This window comes from Callorhinchus milii, unplaced genomic scaffold (genome assembly GCF_018977255.1).
Source record: "Callorhinchus milii isolate IMCB2004 unplaced genomic scaffold, IMCB_Cmil_1.0 Scaffold23, whole genome shotgun sequence".
Taxonomy (NCBI): domain Eukaryota; kingdom Metazoa; phylum Chordata; class Chondrichthyes; order Chimaeriformes; family Callorhinchidae; genus Callorhinchus; species Callorhinchus milii.
In genome coordinates, this window is record NW_024704764.1 from 2013467 (window position 1) to 2033793 (window position 20327).

Here is a 20327-nt window from a genome sequence, read left to right on the forward strand (position 1 = left end):
CTCATTTACGCCTTTCTCATTCAGTTTTAATAATCAAAATCCATATTGTACGTTTTCAGCAGAATGTGGTAGAGTGGCTGAACATTCAGACTCCCCAGAGACAATGGTCTGAAAGTCATCACAACAAAACAGGCCTTTTATTTTTTTTTCCTTTGGATTTTTTTTGTGTTTGTTCCTACTGGAGTTTTTTTTTCTAATATATGTGTTCTCTCTAATGGTTGTTGCTCTGGCAAAAGACTCCCATCAGTCTATATCATGTCATTTATCACCTATTGAAGGGACTTGATACAGTTTGTTGAATATAGACCAATGCTGTGAGAGGCATTGTGATACAGTGTGAATGGAATGCCTTGAGGCAGAGAGAATACAATAAAATTAAATTCTATTGACAATATCATTGGCATTTCCCGCCTACGTTGGGTTCTGTGAATGAAGTGCATTGCACACAACAGCGAAGCTAATTTATACAGTAGTGGCCTGGATTCCCGACTATCCCTGGGCCTCGATGGACACCAGGCAGGGATTTTGCAAGAAAAGCCTCTTGAACTATCTGCAGGAAACCCTCGGGCCCATGATCGACACGTTCCCAAACACAAGATGTGTGGCTTTCCCCTGCTTCCTGAACCCAGAACTTCCTGAGAAGTTTTAGCTGGAGTGCATGGTCTGCCTTTCTTTACTCAAACGGCTTGGTGTTCTTTCCTCTGTCCCCTCACCTTTGATGCATGGGGAGATAAACCCGTTAAGTGAAAGAATACAGAGCCTTAAGTGGAGGCTAAACACGGGTGATAATGATGATCAGATGAAGGAGTCTTAACTGATTTGCTATTTTTTTCTAATTTCCTCTCTTTGATGACTGTTTTCTTACTTTCTACTGTCTCTTATTCCTAAAGCGGACCTTGTGGAGAAATAAAACGGGTATGATCTGGCTCCTCTGTTGCAATGTCAGTAAAAACATGTTTGTCATCAAGGCAGAGTGACTGGGACTTGGGTTTGTGTATTTCAATCCCTCGAGCGTGCTGGTGTATTATCAGGAGCGTTCTCCAGATGTCTGCTTCACATCCATCCACATCAATTGACTGCTGTAAAGTTTTGATTGGGAAAAAACTGAAAAATTTATGTCTTATCCGGACTTGAATTTGCTCGCACCAAGCTAATGTCCAAAAAGCTATGTAGTATTTAGGTTTTAACAGATCCCAAAACGGTGTATATCCAATTATTATATTGAATGGCAGCCTAGTGGGTGCTTCTGGACATGAGTCTTAAAAACATGCTCCACAAGGAACCCGGCAAGTGCGTAGCTTAGTGACGTCTGAGACTTGCATTTCCACTATCTGAAAATAAACTGCATGCATCCGATCAATAGCAAATACAGAGGACACATTTGTCAATAATAACAATAATAATCCTTGCATTTGATGTAGCGCCTTATCACATCGTTGAGGCGTCTCAAGAGAGCTTCACAGAATAAACTGTCAAGTGAATTGACTGTATAGTTTGTGGGCGAATTGGCGAAATGTCTACACAGCAGATGGTATTCCTTTGCAATGTAAAGCACATTCTTGGTGACTTTTTAAAAATATATATATGAATATTTCCTCTTCCATCATGTCCACCCACAAAAAATATTATTTAATTCGCTAGACATGATGAGTATTGAATAGTATCAAACAAACCCTGGCCACTAATATCTCCCACACACGTCACCTAGATACAGCTAAATGGCTAGACTTGACCATTGCTCCCTATTGTTTGTAAGCTTGGTTTTCCATTGGTTTTTCATACTCAAACCTTGTGTTCCCTCCCACTCTTCCTTGTGACTGCAGCTGCAATTACCATCTCATGCAGAGTGTACACTATACAGCAGCGTTTAACCCTCTTGAGAACTGTGATAGCATTAATCTTTACCATCTCAACAATAATGCAACGCGGCAGATAAGTGAGGAAGGCTCCTTGTTCCTGTCCTCTGAATCATGTTTATTCTAGGTACGGCAAGACAAAAAACATTTTTTTTTGTTAGTTTTGCAAAAAAAAAACACATTTTGAATACTTAAAGAAATTGTTTTTATACGTACGTCGCAACATTTGACAATAAAACCAAGGTTGGGCATTCCAATGGTTATATCAGCATAGATTAAGCTGATTACTGCTCTCTCTCTCTCTCTCTCTCTCTCTTTCTCTCCCAATCTTTATGCTGGAATACACTGCGTTAGCTCTGTGGTAGAGTAGCTGGTAATTACAATGCAATCTCTGCCAGTTGGAGGGAAGACATTTTGGCTGATTTTAGGGTTGTAGGCTTTAATTTTTCTCAACTGAAGTCCTTTTTCGGTTTTACAAAGGATTCCAAATGGCATCGAATTCTGCCCTAAAATGAGGCAGATTGTATTTATATCCATAGCATAGTTAATGTGTGGATTACAGACGTATTTGCAGCAGCGTCATAAAGTGATTACAGATTACTTCTCTACTTTCGGACTCTCTGAGCCACATCCCATTCCCTGAATTAAGTTGGAAAAGCAGATGATTCCTTGTTGTCTACCAAGGCTGCTTTAAAGTGCAAGGCTGCGTGTGCAAGAATCGTCCGTGCATTATTTTTGGGCACCCGAGTGTCAGTGACACAGGCGGTAGGTAACCCATCATCAAGCTTGAGCAGTCCAAACCAGACTTAAGAGTTCCACAGATGCATGGAAATTTCCCTTGATCTGGAACGGGATGCGTGCTCCAGCCCCAATTATTTTCATTCCCTTTGGATGGGAAGCTTGCAGCCTCCGCTGACCCTTTCCCAGATCACCAAGTCTGCAAGCAGGAAGCGCGCGCTCGTTATGCAACTGTGTTTTTTCAGACTTGATTCTTAACGAGAACTCTTGGGGCATTGCGATGTCTATATTAGCATTGAGCGTAGCAGATCAGTGGATGGAGATGAGTCCTAGGATTCAGTGGCCTTCCGGTTCAAGAAGGGTCAACAACAACAACGTGCATTTATATAATTCCCTTCGCACGGGATAGAGTCCCGGGGCGCTTTTTACCCCCGGTTCTCTTAGCATCTTTGTGGAAGGATGACTTTCTGCCCTCTAGTACAGATTCATACACGGAGACAAAAATACCACAAGCATCCTAATAAAAAATACTTTTTTTTAGAAAATACTGATAACCTAGATTTAAAAAAAAAACCACTTTTGTAGAGTATAAAAATCTTGTAATTTGAGCTGGATCTTATTAAACTTCAGGTTGCCTTGTTGCTGTCTTTAATATTGAGGTGCAATTTGTTGTCTAAAACAAAAACCGCCGATTCCATACTGCGGAATTGACGTTCTAGAATTTCGATGGTTTTGCACATTTCTTATTAAGAAATCTGTTAAAGAAATGTCGCAAATTAACCCCCTTCAAACATATAGTGACATCACAGAGTGCCCAGCTCTGAGGAGAATAGACACACAATTCTTTATTGGTGAAGACACAGGGGTAGGTTTAGTTTATCATGTAACATAGTTTGCACTCTGCAAAGATTTCCTATTTTCTTCACATTTCATCCTTTGTTCCATTTTGTTTTTTGCACTTACTGTGTGGAGATTGATATTAACCCGTTTGATTTTGATTCTAGCGGCTTTGCTACATGAGACAAAACAATTCACTTCCTTCTGTTGAGCAGCATTTTGTCTCTGTGGTACTACTGTGCCAATATTTTAAAAACAACACTTAAACAACCAATTTAGTAGCTGGATTCAGCGCTAAATATATCTCGAGTCTCCGGTTCACAAAAGGCTTTCAATGAGACGCTTATTTGTGGTAAAAGAAAAAAATAAATATTTTGATGTCATTTGGAAACTGTGAAGTATGCTGCAATCCTGTGAAAGGCTGCAGGCTTTTTCTGTCTTTGTGGCAATGTGTTCATGAGGTTTTTGAGGATCTTTCAACAGCAAAAAATCAGTATGTGGAGCTTTGCACAGTTGATACTGCACTGTCAGGATCTGAACAAACTATCCACACCCTAGCAAGCCAGAATGATGAGCTCCTGATACAGTTGAGTTCCTTTTAAGATGACACCAGCCACATACAGTATATAAATACAGTATATTTTCGACGGATTACTCAATTGTAATTCATATTCCTATTTATTCGGTGTATATTCACACTTTTCATTGTCTTTCCAAATCGTTTGAGTGGGAGTGTTCACCTCCACTTATTTTTTTATATAGGACTAAGAACACAGGTTAATTTGAAGTGCTGGATGCCTGAATATTGATGATAATAATAATAATAATAACGCCTGATAATAATCCCTCAAAAAAATAATAAATTCGCTTCAACCCAAGACTGTTTGTGGGACGCTGCTGTACACAATTGGCTGCCGCTTTTCGCCCACAAATATACAGTCAATTCACTTTACAGTATATTCTGTGAGGCACTTTGAGACATCTAGAAGACGTGAAAAGTGCCATGTCAAATGCAAGGATTATTATTATCCTGGTTGCAAAGTTCAGCTGGTAATGACCACGTCGCTAATGGACTGAGTCTTTTAAAACAAGACTTGCAGAATGCAGTGAGCTGCAACAGTTTCAGTGACTGTCCGGACTTCTGGACACTGCCAAATCCCGCTGAGGGTCAACATCTAGAATAAGATCAGCCTATCTTAGCACAGTCCTTCAGTGAGCAATTCAGTAACTTGCACGTCAGTAAAGAAGCTGTGTGGCATTATTTCCCCTGCGCTTTAGCAAGATGCGCTATATTTTCATTGTCACCAACTGTTTGCAGAAAGTTACCAAACAGACATCTGAATGCAGGAAAAGTGGTGAATCAAATTGTCTCTCGCTTCATAAACCCAACCATTTGCCTGTTCAGATTTGACTCTGTTACTGCGCAAAAGCACAAAATGAACCAACAGAAATCTACAGATATTGAGCATAAATAAACCTGAACTCCACTTCGATCACAAAGCAATGATCTTGCCTAGTAAGGCCTAGGTGTGAAAGTTGATGTCAGGTTTCCACTGATCGAGTCTTGCGAGGTAGCTGGATGTCTCCGAGCCCTGTCCACTGGAGCCCCTCTCAGACCCCTCTCAGACTCTCTGCATTGGCCACAATTCAGCTTCACAGCCATTGGAACTGAGATCAGTGTCAGAGCACAATTCCAGCGGTCAGACTCCAGGACAACCAGTTGCCTTGGCTCAGGATAGTGAGAGCTATCAAACTGGTGGTGATAAGTCACCCAGATCTCATTGACCTCACCTTCTCGATCCCCAGCACAGCCACCAGCAGCAAGCCATGAGCATGATCTGTTATAATCATTTTGCGTTGAAGACGACAAAGGTTACTTTGCGAGAGGCTTGGCTGAGTGCTTGCGTTACAGTTAACAATGAGCCTGTTTGTCGAATAAATTTCACTTATACATAATCAGACCTTTGCATTTTCAGATTTTGCCCAGTTCTGCGGAAAATATTACGTCACCTACAGAAACCTTTCAATCGAGCACGCAGTTAGCCTCTGTTTCTGCCTTTGTAGGTCATTTACAATCAGTTTTTCAAACAGTAAATGTAAAACCGTTCATACAAATATTCAATTCCTTTCCCCCTTGATGGGGACAAAAAGATCAATAAACCTGAAAATGCAAATAAGTATTGTAAGTCCATTGCCTTGCCGTGATCTCCATGTTGCACAAAGTGCTGCTTTTTTCGTGGCCTGCTATTATAGCTTTGTCCTGTCACCTTCCTGCCCCTAACTCTTGACCATTAACAATTGTGTTACAGTGTTAACTAATGGGCTGAGCTGCCCCTAATGTGTGCTTGTCTTTGTTGCACTTACAGATTCAACCACTAGTGACTCAGCAAAGTCCAAGGTAAGGACTAAAGACCCATAGCCCATTGGGTGGGAGAGTATTTGGGGAGTCACTCCTCTTATTTAGCGTCGACAGGGTGTCCACAAAGCCCTGTTACCCCCATGTTTTACTTCTACAGTGCACTGACCAACAACTGAAACGTGTAGAAGAATGACGATCGTTGTGTTCAGAAGCACTTGATTGTATTCAGTCCAAGGGTCTAACTGTATTTAGACGTCCAGAGGATCAGTGTGTGTGCGCGAGTGCCATCATTCTCATGGCAGGTAGAGTGAGGAGGCAAAATGCATCTCTGAAAGTTTGTTTCAGCTCCTCCATAGTCTCATAAACGCTGTATTGTAACAGGGGGTAACAGGTCTTTGTGAACTCCCAGCACTTTGGGCTAGGATCAGTTTGATTCAGCGCTCTCGTTTTTGGGTCCAAAGTTTGTAATATTTACCATTTTACATAAAGATCGCAAATCATTTTATTAATTTGTGCTAATATTCCTAATCCTCTTTTAATCCAGCCACCTGCAGGTAATGTGAATATTAATTATCTATTACTGGTAAAGTAGAGGAAAAATGTAAAGCTGCATCCTATGGAAATTTCACCAGTGTCGAAAAATATCTCCTTGAATTTGTCTAGTGACACTGCATTTTGTGGGTTAAACTAAATGCATTGTTTTAGGTTAAATATGATTTTTGGGACAGCACAGAGCCACACAGACCAGACCGAGGCTGATCCCTGCTGAAGTAGCCATAACATTTGACATTTCTCATGACTGCCATTGACTCTCTTCGGCCTAGAAACGGCACTGTCAGGTCCCGAGTCTGATTAGCCATACTCTGTGAATTCCTCTCAGTCCAGAGTAGGCAAGTGGCCAATATAACTGGATGCTGCCTATTTGCACGGCTACACAAATGGTGCTGGTGCTGTCTGTCCTGGTACTGTGAGTGCAGCAGCAGCAGCTGTCTTTGATCTGCCTTGTCTCCCTCAACATGCCCGTGAGACGTAGCTCTCCGTGCCTCGCAATTGGCTTCCCAGGGTATCCGAGCCAAGTCGGATGGAACAACAATGAGCTTTCGTTCTGGTTCAACCCATTGCGCAGAGACTGGGCAAACAATTTGGCTTCAATTGGAAGTAGTGAAATCTTGGAAGGAAACTCCGAAATATTGGAAAGTTTGTTTAAAATAATTCAAGAGCATTTAGGGATCTGGTCATCTCATGGCGGAGGGGAGGTTTTTCGTGTGAGCTCCCGAAGCCTTTGGATAAAGGGCATGTGGAGCCGCACATGAATGAAACCCACTGTAAGCACTAAACATGTTCAATCGTGTGAAAGCCTGTTTTGATCTGTGTGTAATTGCAGGGATCCTGGGGATCCAGGAAGGATCTGTACAGCAGGGAACTTCTGGTGATATCAATCTTTGCATCGGTCAATCGTAAGAGAAAAAAGCAAAAAGAGGCGAAGGTGCCTGAAAGCAGCACCGATGACGATTCAGAGCATGAACCTATTAAGGCTATTAACAAAGAGGGATCAGCGAACAGAAAGGAAGCAGACAGACAGAAGGAGATGGAAGGGCGTAAAGAGAAGGAGGCAGCGAGCAGCAGAAGTGTGGTGTTGGAGCAATTTCACCAGTCCATTGCTGATAAGGAAGATCATAAACTAGTGGGGGAAACCGGTCATTCCAAGCAGCCGTGCAGGCGGGTATGTCGGGGGGAGGCTGGCGACGTAGCTAATCAGAACTCGTTGTCCAGTTCACTTCTCAGTCCGTCCTCAGCTGGTCCTGAGGGATTGTTCAAAGACGGCGCCTCCCCCAAATCGCTCAACTCAGACCCAAGTAACGGTTCAGGGGACAAACTAGCCGTTACCTCTCCTCCGTCTCAGAGCGCCAGTGACTCGCACTCTAAAAGAAACCGATTCCGGCTGTGGAGAAGCGCCGAAGTGGAACACAGGGAGAGCCTTCCAACCGACGCCAGCTCCATTGTGTCGGGATATTCCACCATCTCGTCCACTGTGACCACCCTGGACCACACGTTGAGTTCCGAGGTGCAGTCGATCGCGGAGAGCCGAGGCGACGAGGCAGACGACGAAAGAAGTGAGCTGGTCAGTGACGGCGGCCACATCGAAACCGACAATGAAAGTGGCTACCAGACCCGGCCACTGCCCAGCAAGGCTTCCCGCTGCTCGCAGCAGCCAAAGGGGAGACCTGGTCGCCGCGAGTCAGACAGCAACGCGAGCTCCGACAAAGAAGGGAGCGTAACCCAAAAGCTAAGTTGTCGACCGACGTTCAATTCCCACAGGTTAATTCAGTGTGACACTTTGGCCAGAAAAAAATTGTCCAAGCCAAAAGGAGACTGGGACTCTAAACTGAAACTTAAAGAAGAGAAAGAGCCCCCAAAAGCTTCGCTAATGTTAGAGAACGCAAATAATCCCACATCTACCACCAGCCGTGACCTTCACAAAAACGAGAATGACAAGGAAGATTCAACTCAAACGTCCAAACGAACGCTGGCTGATCACGTAAAACTGCGTCTTAAAACCTCGGCGGATGATATGTTTGGAGTGGGGCTGAGGAAGCAGAGCTCACCAGAGACGCGCAGGAAGAAGAACATTCGAAGGAGACACACTGTGGTCGTGCAGAACGATTTGCCCGAATTAAACTTCAGAGAATGGAAGGAGAAGCAGCCAGAAAGCAAGAACAGTGGAGGCAAGACACCTGCTGTCGACCAGTTTAGGCATCGGGTTGAATCTTCGATCAGTGGTAGAATTGCACAGCCAGTCACAGGCACCGAAACATGTACAACAGACCTGTCCCATGTTTCACAACCACACACTGGGGGGCCTCACCAGAGCGGCAAAGCAATGGCTGGCAGTGTGAGTGCAAGTATCACTAACAGCTCGGGACGGAGGTCAGCTTCCTCCTCCTCCTCCTCCTCCTCCTCGGGTCTCTCTGCGGCACCACCTTCAGGCCCAGGCAAAGACCGAGACCCTGACTCCAATTCAACCAAATCTCCAACGGACACAAAGGCACCTAAACACACAGCCTCCTCCCGATTCCATCAGTACCTATGATGGAATCTGCAGGTAACTGGCTAAAGTACTCAGGAGCTAAGTCAGTCTGTGGCTTTGTTTCTCTATCCTCTCCCCTCCCCTCCCCTACGCCCCGGTTCCAACTCGCTATGGGTTACCGAATCCGAGTTCTTTTAAAAGGGAAAAAAAATAGTTTTATATTGTTCGTCAGAAATTAACAATATAATGCGATCTACCAGAACTCTTTAAGAAGGGGATTAAGTACGTCTATTTCCCATTCGTCTGGGGCTGTTTGCTATTTGTACAGGAAAAAAATCTGCACTGAATTTCTCAATGTTTTAAAGAGATTTCACTCATTTTTCCATGAAGGGGAACACAGTGTAAAGAAGAGAAAAAGAATGCAACTACTTTTTCCTTTGGTACGAATAGCACCATCTTCCTGACAGCTGCCAATAATGGGCGACAAACTCTTGAGAGTGTGGGCGGGAGGGGGGGCCCTCTCCGCACCCCAAAAATGACCGATAAAGTACTTTGTCTTTAGTAAACCTCCACTTGCTTTCACTGGAGGAACACAGCGCTTGAGTTTATATTGTGTAATAATCAAAATGACCAGGCAATGGCTAAAGTGCTGAGGCTGATGTCACTGGGAGTCCTGAAATCGCTGAAGCTATTGGTATAAAAAGTCCTTTGGGGTTTTTAAAAATAAGTAAATCCTTCGAATAGTCATCAATTTACACAGAAATCTGACACAGTACAGCTGGGAGGTCACTGCTGCGGATCAGCTGCTGTGTTGGTCTGTACAACAACATTCACTTCACTTCCAATCAACTTTTCTTTTGTAAAGTGCTTTGAGACGTATATTTTTTATGGGAAAAGGGGACGCTGTATAATAAGTGCAACTTGATATTATATTACCCAGCAGCAAAAAAAGAATAGCTGGAGGGTTTATTAGCAAATACTGGATTAAAAATATAACACAAACATACTGTTTGCACCTGTAGTTGTGTTTGCCAGCAACGTCAGGGTCTGGGATAAGCTGATTGGTATAAATAGCCACGTTTAGGCCTTCTAATGGGAAATCCTGATCGGAATATAATGGAACATTTGGATTTGGTACCCATCACTACCAGCCGTTCTGTGGCAAAGACGTCTGCAAATCTTCAGTCATCTATTGTTTCATTGAATTATCCTCTTTTTGTTTGTTTCACCTACATCTACAGCAATTAATCATTCCCCGAGGCTTGTGTGAGCACTCTCCCTCGCAGTCAGAGAAATGGCATTTTAATACAAGCAGAATATTACATTTTTAAAAAAAATTCCGAATGCTTTCATTTTTCTACTCTTCCCCACTCCGAGTCTCAGAGCTGAGGGGCGTCGGAGCTCAACATAATTGCTCTCTGACTAGGTACAGGGAGCCATGCTTTAGTAAATGATTTGGCAAGCAATTAACAGCGTTTAGCCCACAAAATGCACAGTCACTAACTTTACAGTGTATTCTGTGAAGCACTTCGAGATGTCTCGAAGACGTGATGAGGCACTATATCAAATGCAAGGATTATTATTGTTCATGTTGAGATTAGTGGCTGAGTGGCTGGCCTGATTGCTTTCTATTCATATCTTAATGGCTAATGACTGATAGGGAATGATGCCAGTCGGTGTCAGAGAACCCATATGTTTTTTTGGTCAGCCGGGTATTGCCATGTTCAAGAGAATCCGAACCAGAGTTTTACATACGTATGCCACCACCTACATCCGGAAATGCTCTATTTGTCCTGTTTATACCCTGTTTACCTAATTCCAGAAAGCATTAGGTTCACATCGGTGCGAGCCAAAGCTTGGGGGACCCCGGAGCGTGTGTTGAGGTACTGGCTGGAGTTTAGCCGGCTCAAACAACAGCAACAAGTCGCATTTATATGACATCCCAAGGCCCCGGACAGTTGAGCGTTTGCGTAGTTTGCCATTGTGACCAGTTGGTCGCGTTTCTTGCTGCTTGTTCACCTCGGACCGATCTACCTGTTCTCACAGGCTTGCCAAGAGCTGAGATCGGCCTCTCCCGAGACCTGTGACGAGCCAGGCTGGCTGGTCTGTCATCTCCAGTGCCCAGGCAAGTCACCTTGGAGCCAGTTCCACCCTGATAAGAGGCTGCTCAGCACTGACCTCGTTGCCTTCTCTGTCCCCCCTATACCACCCCATCCCCCCTCCCACCCCCCCCCCCCCCCACACACACACACACACGAGAAGGAAGGTCACTCGTTGCTAATTGGACATCAACCAGCTCGCAGGGATATGGCGATGTCTGGGATTGAGACTTAGCTCCAGGCAATTGGAATTTTCCTGTAGAGAAGGGAAAGGATTAGAATGAATACTTCTGACTCCCGGGAACGTGCCCTTAAAACACTGCTTTACATGGCAACTTTTCAACTGGTACAAAGCTGCGAGGAGGATGAGTGGACTGACTCTGGGCCAGTTCGCTTTAGGCATACGCTGCAGATCAGCGTCTACTGAAACACCCTACTTTCTTTTTCCAAGTTTTGTGTTTGTCCTGGGAATTACAAAGGAGACCACGGTAACAATTCAATTTAATAAACTCTAAAAGCAGAAATGGACAGATGTAAAATTTAAGAAATGTATATACAGTTTATATAAACTAATGATAATTATACTAATCATTGAATTATTTATATTTCTACTTATTTATTAATTTAAAGGTTAGATTTACAATCTAACGGGTTAACCTTTTGTAAGTCTTTATTTAAAGAAAAATGAGCACTGTCTGCCTTTAGATAGGCGGCGTCTCCACGAGGAAATGCAGTTCTTTGTCGAGCTATTTCTTGTTAGAGAGGAATAGTCAGCAACAATGTCTGTCATTGTGCGCAGCTCAGGTGATGATCCATTGTGTTACAGTTTAGGTCAGTGTATCGTGGTTTTAAGCAAATGTAGATAAGATTTGACAAACGTCCTTTAACGTGGAATTCTATTGTCCTGGCACCGTTCAGAACTTGCAGCGAGGTGATCCGTGAATTGGAAATCCAATTTAAGATTAATTACAAAGAACGGATCCATGATCGGGTCTAAATGTTCCAGTGTCTGGTCGCTGAGCTCCACTCCCTTCTGATACTCTATCTGCAGCCTGCCCTGTGGCAAACAGCCAGCGAAGCTACTGACCTACTTAACCTGTGATCAATAGATCCTTGTGCTCATTAGGAAGCTGGAGAGAAGAGATTTTTTTTTAAAAAAATTGTGGAAATATAATTTTCTTAGATTCCCCTCTATTTATATTCTCTCTCTCCCTCTCCCTACCTGGTCAGTACCTTCATTAATCATCAGCTGGCGAATCTGAGAACACTGCTCACAGCCTGACACAACAAGATTAGTTTACCCGGACTTCTGGGACCCAAGCCTAGCCTCGAGGACTAGTACCCAATTTACCTGTCACGTGAACTCTGTACAACAGCACCACTGTGTTACAATCCCTCGGAGCTTCCATTAAGACTCAACAAATTCAAGCCTCGGATTTCATTCGATTTGAAAGGAGATCTATTGTGTAGCTCGTTAATGTAGAGCAAATGGCAGAACGTTCAACACCTTTCTATCTGACAGTCTGCCCGTGATTTCATCTCATTTCGAAAAGGTTTATAATCTGGGTTTGGCTGCAGCTTCATCTTGCCGCCCACACGCAGCCCACTCCTGTGGCACATTGACAGATGGGCTCGGCTCACTACTGTGTCCCATCACCTCAAACCATCTGGAGGGAGGGAAACACGACTCTTGTCCTACAGAAAGCATCCCACCCCCCCCCCCCCCCCATAAAATAATGAGCTTGCACATGTTAATACTTATGCAATCCACATTTAATCTCCAGGATGAATTCATTTGTTCCTGTGAAGCTGGGATGCATTGGATTTTTTTTTGCTATAAGGGAGAATATTCGGCAAAACCATCATGATTGATTTTACAGAAGGCAACTAAATAAGAGGCCTCATTCCGCACACGTGCTATTCTCTCTCGCAATGATGGCTTCCCAGAGGCTTGCGTGCTTATGCCGTTTACTCTTTCATCATGTAATTGTGCAATTAATTAATTATCTGCATTAAGAGTTCTAGTGTAGGATTTTTCAAGCTGTTTCCTGCAGTAGAGGCATCCAGAATTAGTTTGTATCTGCAATAATAATAATCTCAAATATCTCCTGCGTCTATGCCTGTCGCCCATAGGAGCAACCGGAAGCTGTTGTTTGTTAAAATTTGGTTCAAAAATGTAACTGTGATCCCTCTCCCATCCTCCCTCCCCACATGAAATGTTCAGGGAGGACAAGATTGCAGGGCTATGGGCAGAGAACGGGGCAGTGGGATTGATTTGGATAGCTCTTTTCAAAGAGCTGGCGGCGCAGACAGAATGGGCCAAAATAGCCTCGTTCTGTGCTGTCCAATTCTCCGATTCTATGATTGCTTCGGATCGTTGCATGCATTTCCATCTGATTATTAACACGTCTGTGTCCCTTCTGTTTTAAACTTCGATTCCGATGATCCAGCTTGGGTTTCAGAGAGAGAGAGAGAGAGAGAGCGGCGCTTTCTGCCCTTACTGTGTAACAAGTTTCACCGACTGTCCCTGAACACGCCGAGGCTGGGTTGTAGTTTGTGGGGAAGAAAAACAACAGTCAAATTGCCATTAGCTCCTGAACACTTTTAGCCCTACGCAGTTGTGTCTGTATAGTTTTGTATTAGAGATTGCTCATTTAACCCTAATATGTGTGTCTGTATATATATATATATAATATATTATGTTTGCATTGTTTACATTAGTGCTTCTGTGCACATTTTTGTCTCCACTGTTACTTGAATTTTTAATTCTCAATACTTTTCCTCCACAGCTTCACATTACACACCTGTCCCTTAAGTCTTTCTGAGAGACGGGGTTTAACATTTAGCCACAGATGTGAACTTTAGTGCCACGTTACTACATTATGTTCAGTTAAATTGCCAACAAGCACTGGGTGCAGACTAGCACTGAGACCTGAACAGCTTGACAGCAAAAAAAAAACTCCTGAATCTTCTCGAGCTCAAGGCTTTCAGTAAAATAACCAAAAGACATGAAACCGCAGGATAGGGAAGTAAGACCCAAAAAGCCATTCTGAAGTTGAATTTATGGACAAATAAGCAACTAGCAATAATCCATAATAATAATCCTTGCATTTGATTTCAAGTCAGGAGGACGCCTCGAAGTGCTTCACAGGATAATAGTGTAAAGTGACTAGTGACTGTGTGTTTTGCGGACTGTTGAAGTCTCAGAAACCTGAATCAAAGCTCACAGGAGTTTTCCCCAGTTGCCAGTCACTGAGGTGATTAGGATCAGTCAACGAGTGTGAAAACAAATCTCTTTAATGCAGCGCAAGCGATTGAGTAAAATAAAAGCCATTCTCAAGTTGGGTACCTCAGAAATTCTGTTCGTCAAATAATGACGTGTAGAAAAATATTTGGACATGACATATTGTTCCATTTAGGCAACTGGTTGTCATTTAGATCAGGTATTTACTGAAAGAACGTGGGAGCAGTACTACAAATAATGTTTTCATTGTAATATGGCCTCAGACTCCCTACTGTAATATTTCACGACAAAGAATCTTAATTATAATTTCCACAGATTAACAAATTGATCACTAATGGGATCCGAGGGGTTGGGGACAGGATAATGTTTTTATCAGCTGCTTTCCTTTGTACGTCCAACGGATTGAACCAAACTCTAAGCCGCAGTGACTTAAAATAGTGTTTGCACAAGTGCTTTGAGTGAAACTTACTTAAGACATTCACTGGATGTACTTCAGCCAAATTAGTCTCCTGAAGGTGACAGGCTGCCCTCTGTGCCGGTCTGCGTCAGGCCTGCTGGTCACCAAATACAGCAGACAGCAGGAAACTGCTGGGATATGGCAAAAGGGCAGATACATGGGACTGAAAGGATTGCTTTTAAAGGAATCAGCCCAAGACCTGATGAGCCAAATGGCCGCTTTCTGTGCTGCAAATTTCTGTGGTTTCTGCCGTAAAGTGGTGATGGTATTCAAGCGGAATTAGTACCGCAGTTGGCAAGGCTGGCTGATTTAAAGTGCTTTGTGTGTAAGCTGCGCTGCCCGAGAATCATTGAAATTTTACAACAGCGAATTACATTTGTACGGCTCCTTACACTACAGAAGGTTCTGCTCATTGAGTCTGCACGACTCTCACCGCAAGGTGTTCATTCAATCCCTCTGCCCGTCCTAACCCACACTAACCCCGTACCTCCAGCGGACAATCCCTGACTTCTTGAAACTGAGAGAACAATAAGTGTTTTGAGAACAACCAGAACTTTTAATCAGTCTGGGTCAGATTGCAGACCATTCAGGGTAGAAACCTGGCACTAAATGATCACAGCAATCTCTCTAACCAACAGTGCCAGACACCAGCCAGATTCGCTGTACTTTAATATTAACCATTTGTTTGTGAGGCCCACTCCCCAAACTAACAAAACTTGCCAAGACGTCTCCTCGTAAACAATTCTGTTTAGGGCATCTTACTCTGGACGTTGTCTTGAAAGTTTAGAGAACAGGTTCAACATTCTGACTGAGAGAGAGAGAAAACATTATCACAGTATTTGCAAAAGCACCTTAATACATGCCATGTAGTTTAGCGATGAGTTCGTAGTCTTAGTCTTTAGAGCTGGTTCAGTCATTGTTTATTTGCGGTTCCTTGTAAAGTGCCTCATTCGTGCAAAACCTTTCATACTGCCACACGTTTACGTTCCTACAGTGTTTTATGTTAATATAACTTTCTTAAGTTTTTTTTTTAAATTTAAGTACATTTTAGTTTCATGAACTGAGCTGGAAAAGTTGTGACACAAGGACTGTTAATGTGTGGGTATTTCTTCACGAGATCCTCAGCAAGGAGTCATTATATGTGGGGGACATTCTCATCTCCCAGCCAAAACAGTAACACTCCCAACACAATCTGCCAGAGCTGGGACCCCAGCGCTAGCATCGTTACATTTCTCTGACTTGCTCATTTCATTGAGGAATTTAGGGTTGCTCGAGCTGGGGCTGTTTCTCTGTCCACCTCGATTTCAGGCACAAAACCTTCCCACAGTCAGAATCAATTTGGATCTGGACTGAACTTGATGAAATTGGGTGGAGTTGTGGGGGCGAAGAGAAGAGTTGAAGCCTTCGGGAGCTTTAGGGTGTGAGGTTCATTATCCTGGCAACATTAGACACAAAGCACTGATGATCACCTGCGGTGTAAATAACGTTGGCGGCTTTTCTGGCAGAGAAACCACTCGGACCACCCCCTTAACAAGGTGCTAGAGGATCAATTAATAACGGCCAAGTGAAGCCGAGGGGAAAGGCAACCCATCACTCACTTTTCCAGCTCGTCTTTTGTTTGCTTCTCAGTGAGTATTCCTGTTTACCTGCAGTATTTGAGAGCCTGGTCAGCGGGCAGGCAACTTCAGAGCTTCCATTACAGTCAGGCATTCCAAAGCGGCCTTGAATAAAGCTGTCGACACACAACCTTTCTCTGTACAGTGTGCAGTTTACTGAATTATGCAAACCTGCTGTAAAATTATTGCTTTTTGTAAATATGTTCTCCAATGTGGAGCCTGACCAACGCCGTGTAACATAGTTATATAAATTTGTGTTTTTTTCCTCGTTTTTTTGCCCCACTTCGCCAGTTGGCTATAAAAGACCGAAATGATATTAAACTCTGCATGATCGCCCTTCTCTGGTTTACAAGTGTACATGCAAACAATGCTGTAAATAATGCAACAACCTATTTTAAAACAAAATGGAAATAAACTGACTTCCCCTGCAGTTTCAAATGTGTGGTTTTATAATTTCCCCCCAAGATTGGGGGCGGTAGAGGGGGGTGGGGGTGTGGGGTGGGGTTCATTCTCCTCCACTTGGCCTTCCTTTGACAGCGTGAGTTTAAAAATTTACAGATGAGAGAAGAATAACTCACCAGAGAACTGAACATCGCTCTTTGAAATTCTCAATGGTTTTGAAGGAACAAAGATGGAACAGGTAAGTTATTCCAACCGGTTGTTGCGTCATAGCCAAAGATTGTCAGTGAAAGAGTGAAGGGAAGTTTTTTTTTTACACAGACATTACTTTGAGACAGCCTTTCTCTCCCCACCCCCCGAATCTCACATCCTACATTCCCACAATTTAGCAATCCGTTCAGGTAATCTCCACGACCTTTCTCAGAATGGAATTTGAAAGGTTGCGTCACAGGAGCAGACTTGCCTTCGCAGCTCGAGGTTCTTGTTTACTCCAGAATATCAAAGCGATAACCTTGCGTTTGTGTAATGCAGGAAGTGTGATTGAGACCAGGACATTGGGAGTCATTGATGCTGCAGTGGGTTGGTGTTCTTGGCAGGATGTGTTAAATGAGCCAAAACCAAAGCGTCTTGTGATATAGTTCAGGAATGCTCACTCGTTATGGAGGAGAGATCACATCTGACAATATAATTCTTGTAACTTGTATTACCTTGTAACTTAAAAGCAATTTCCTCAGGCGGCTCCTGTATGTCTTTACATAGCTGGTTTATGACGAGATGCCAGTGATATACTGAACTGCGTTTGCGAACCCAAGTATTTATCAATGTCATTGACAAGTCGAGAGCTTTACACTTACAGCAGCTGTCTGAGGCAGTGTTGTAAGTGACAACCACTCATATTAATAAACATGTAACTGCAGACAAATTTTTAAAACACTCGCTTTTATCACATCTTGTCAGTTACGCTCACTGTGTAAGTGCTACGGGCGGATTAGTTGTGGCACAGAGCTGCCCAGTGACCCATGATCAGTCTGTGTGAACTGGTGATTACGTGCCATACGGTCCTTCAAATCCTTAAGCTTTGTTGGGAGAGGAGAATTTGCGTACGCCTTTGAATCCGTTTCCAGCACAGAAAGAAATCGGTGGGCCGTCATGATGCTGGCTTCCCTGGCCCTGTCTCCACTAATCTCGTTTCCTGCGCTGGAGCAAACCACTCTGGATCCCATTCCCCTGATCTTTCCTCCTACCTTCCAATCTCAAGTATATTTCTTGTGTTTTTCTTGCCAAGTTTACTTTCCAAAAATAAATTTTTAAAAAATGAAGCACGTGTTAGTTGGCTCTCTCTCACCTGCTCAGAGCAGGATCCTATCCACTGATACTATAATTGAGTTGCTCCTGATTGCGTCCAGGGACCTCGAATTCTCGTTGAGCACCAAGGATATTTCACAGATTGCTGCTTTACCTTCCGTTCCCTTTGTTAAAATAGGGCAACAGCATAAAGACTCAGCTCAGAGTCTTCTATGTAAATAGAATTAAAAACCAGCCCAGCACGATGCCACGGCGGCTAATTCTGGGTCGTTTGTGGTTACAATAGACTGGCCGAGCTGTATTAAACCCTTTGGGATTGCAGCCTGAATACATGTTAACCTCAGATAGATATTATAGAAAGACATTCCAAACCATCCACACCTGTAAGAATCGTAGAATCAATCGTGCAGCACAAAAAGAGGCCATTCGGCCCATCGAGTTTGTGTCGGCTCTTTGAATAGAGCAATTCATGTCAATCCCACTCCCCGGCCCTTTCCCCATATCCCTGCAGACCCGTCGTCCTCAAATACCCGTCCACCGCGTTTTTAAAAGTTGTTATCGAATCGGCCTCGACCGCCCTTTCAGGCGATGCGTTCCAGATTCGAACAACTCGCTGCGTGAAAAAAATTCTTCTCACCTCTCCCCTCGGCTTCTTTTAGAGACTATTTTGAATCTGTGACCTCGAGTCTCTGACGCACCCACCAGTGGGAACAGCTTTTCCCTTTCTAACCTAACAAATCCCCTCATGATTTTGAAGACCTCTTATCAGGTCTTCAGATTGTATTACCCCCCATTCTTTCTACCAAAATGCATTACTTCGCATGTCTCCACATTGAAACTCATCTGCCATGTGTCGCCCATTTTACCATCTGTCTATGTCTTCCTGCAGTCGGCTCCTATCCTTCTCACTGTTTACCCCCCTACCCAACTCTGTGTCGTCCGCAAACTTGGAAATGCTGCTTGCTGTACCCAAGTCCAGATCATTTATGTATAACTCAAGAAAAAGAAATTTCAACAGGACCTTTCTACCCTTTAACACTCTGCACTCCTCCTCATCTACCTGTTGTACATAGGAAATGGGAGTCATCTGTTGTGCTGATTTCTTCAAAAGGAGGCATAGGATTAAATGCATTTCCAAATGCCCATAAATCATAACAGCCACATTTTAACACACAGTATGAATAGACTTATAATCAGCAAAATCTATAATCCCTGATATCTCGGTCCAACTCAAATCATGGTACAGTACAGAGTTCTTTAAAAGAACCAATGGATTCAGCGCTGTAAACCTCTGGTTCTGTCCTCAGCTCAGGTTCTGTGCTCCAATCACAGGGGGAAAATCTGTCTTAAGGGTTCTGCTATTTCCGGATTCCAATTTCCTTATGGATTCTGCCACAACACATTCTGCGCACCAGCCAATAAAGGAAAAAATTAAACGTCGTGTAAATGACAGCCACCCAGGGAAGGTGGAGTGAGAGCAGATCAAGGCGACGCCGATGGAAATGCAACGCCTCAGAGATACAAACGGCATTTATCAGCTTCGTTCTAAACATCAGGCAATTGAGGAGCGACTCAAAGTGCTTTACAAAAACGCAATCTCTTTATTTCTCTTCACAAAAAACACATTAACTTACAGATTGTCATGGCATTGACTCGAGTTAACACATCTCACTACTCTACAAATGGAAGATCCCAGGTTTACAAAACTCTAAATGGTCCAGATATAGTCTTTCAAACACAGTTACTGATTACAGCTGTTACTGACAGACAGTAAAGGCCCATGCTTCGGAAAAAAAAAATCCTATTCAAAACATTGTCCTACCTTTCAGAATTTCACAAATTCATTTTTTTTAAGATATTAAGATTCACATCCAGACAATAAAGTTTGTTGCATCGTGCACTTTGTTTCAGCTTATACACATGCATAATTATAACATTTTATCTTTTTTTTTAAAAGCAGGAATAAAGTGGATTTTTCGTAATGTTTTACACCGTTGCTTTAACGTGGTTCAGGCGACAATGAAAATGTCATCACATCCATGTAAAAAAAAAAGGAATGATTTTTTTTTGAATTTTAACAAAAAAAGGCAAAAGACAATTAAAAGTATCTCTCAATTTACAACCAGGAATTTGCTTAAATAGAATTTAAAAACACAATTTTGTTTCGATATACTGTATGTCAAAACAATCACATCCTTTGAATCAGAAAGAAAATTCAATGGCTTTTTTACAGCCATTTTTAGCACATTCTTTTACAATTATATATAATATATAATATATGTATATATAAACAGCTAATGTGAATGGAAATGCCTGCCCACTTAAGTCGTTACTATTTACATCTCCTGTTTGGGGGAAGAATCCATTACTTGTACAACTCCACTGTGTT

At 43.0% G+C, this 20327-nt stretch overlaps 1 protein-coding gene across 1 annotated transcript in view; it reads left to right on the forward strand.

The window, feature by feature from the left end:
• The window catches only part of LOC103185703 (rho GTPase-activating protein 23), a 98450-nt gene extending 88139 nt beyond the window's left edge, over positions 1-10311 (forward strand). Inside the window, exons 23-24 of the mRNA XM_007904340.2 lie at positions 5798-5829; positions 7175-10311. Of these exons, the coding sequence (XP_007902531.2) occupies positions 5798-5829; positions 7175-8881 (1739 nt within the window). The 3' untranslated portion in view covers positions 8882-10311. The remainder of the gene's footprint in view (positions 1-5797; positions 5830-7174) is intronic.
• Positions 10312-20327: the final 10016 nt, after the last annotated feature.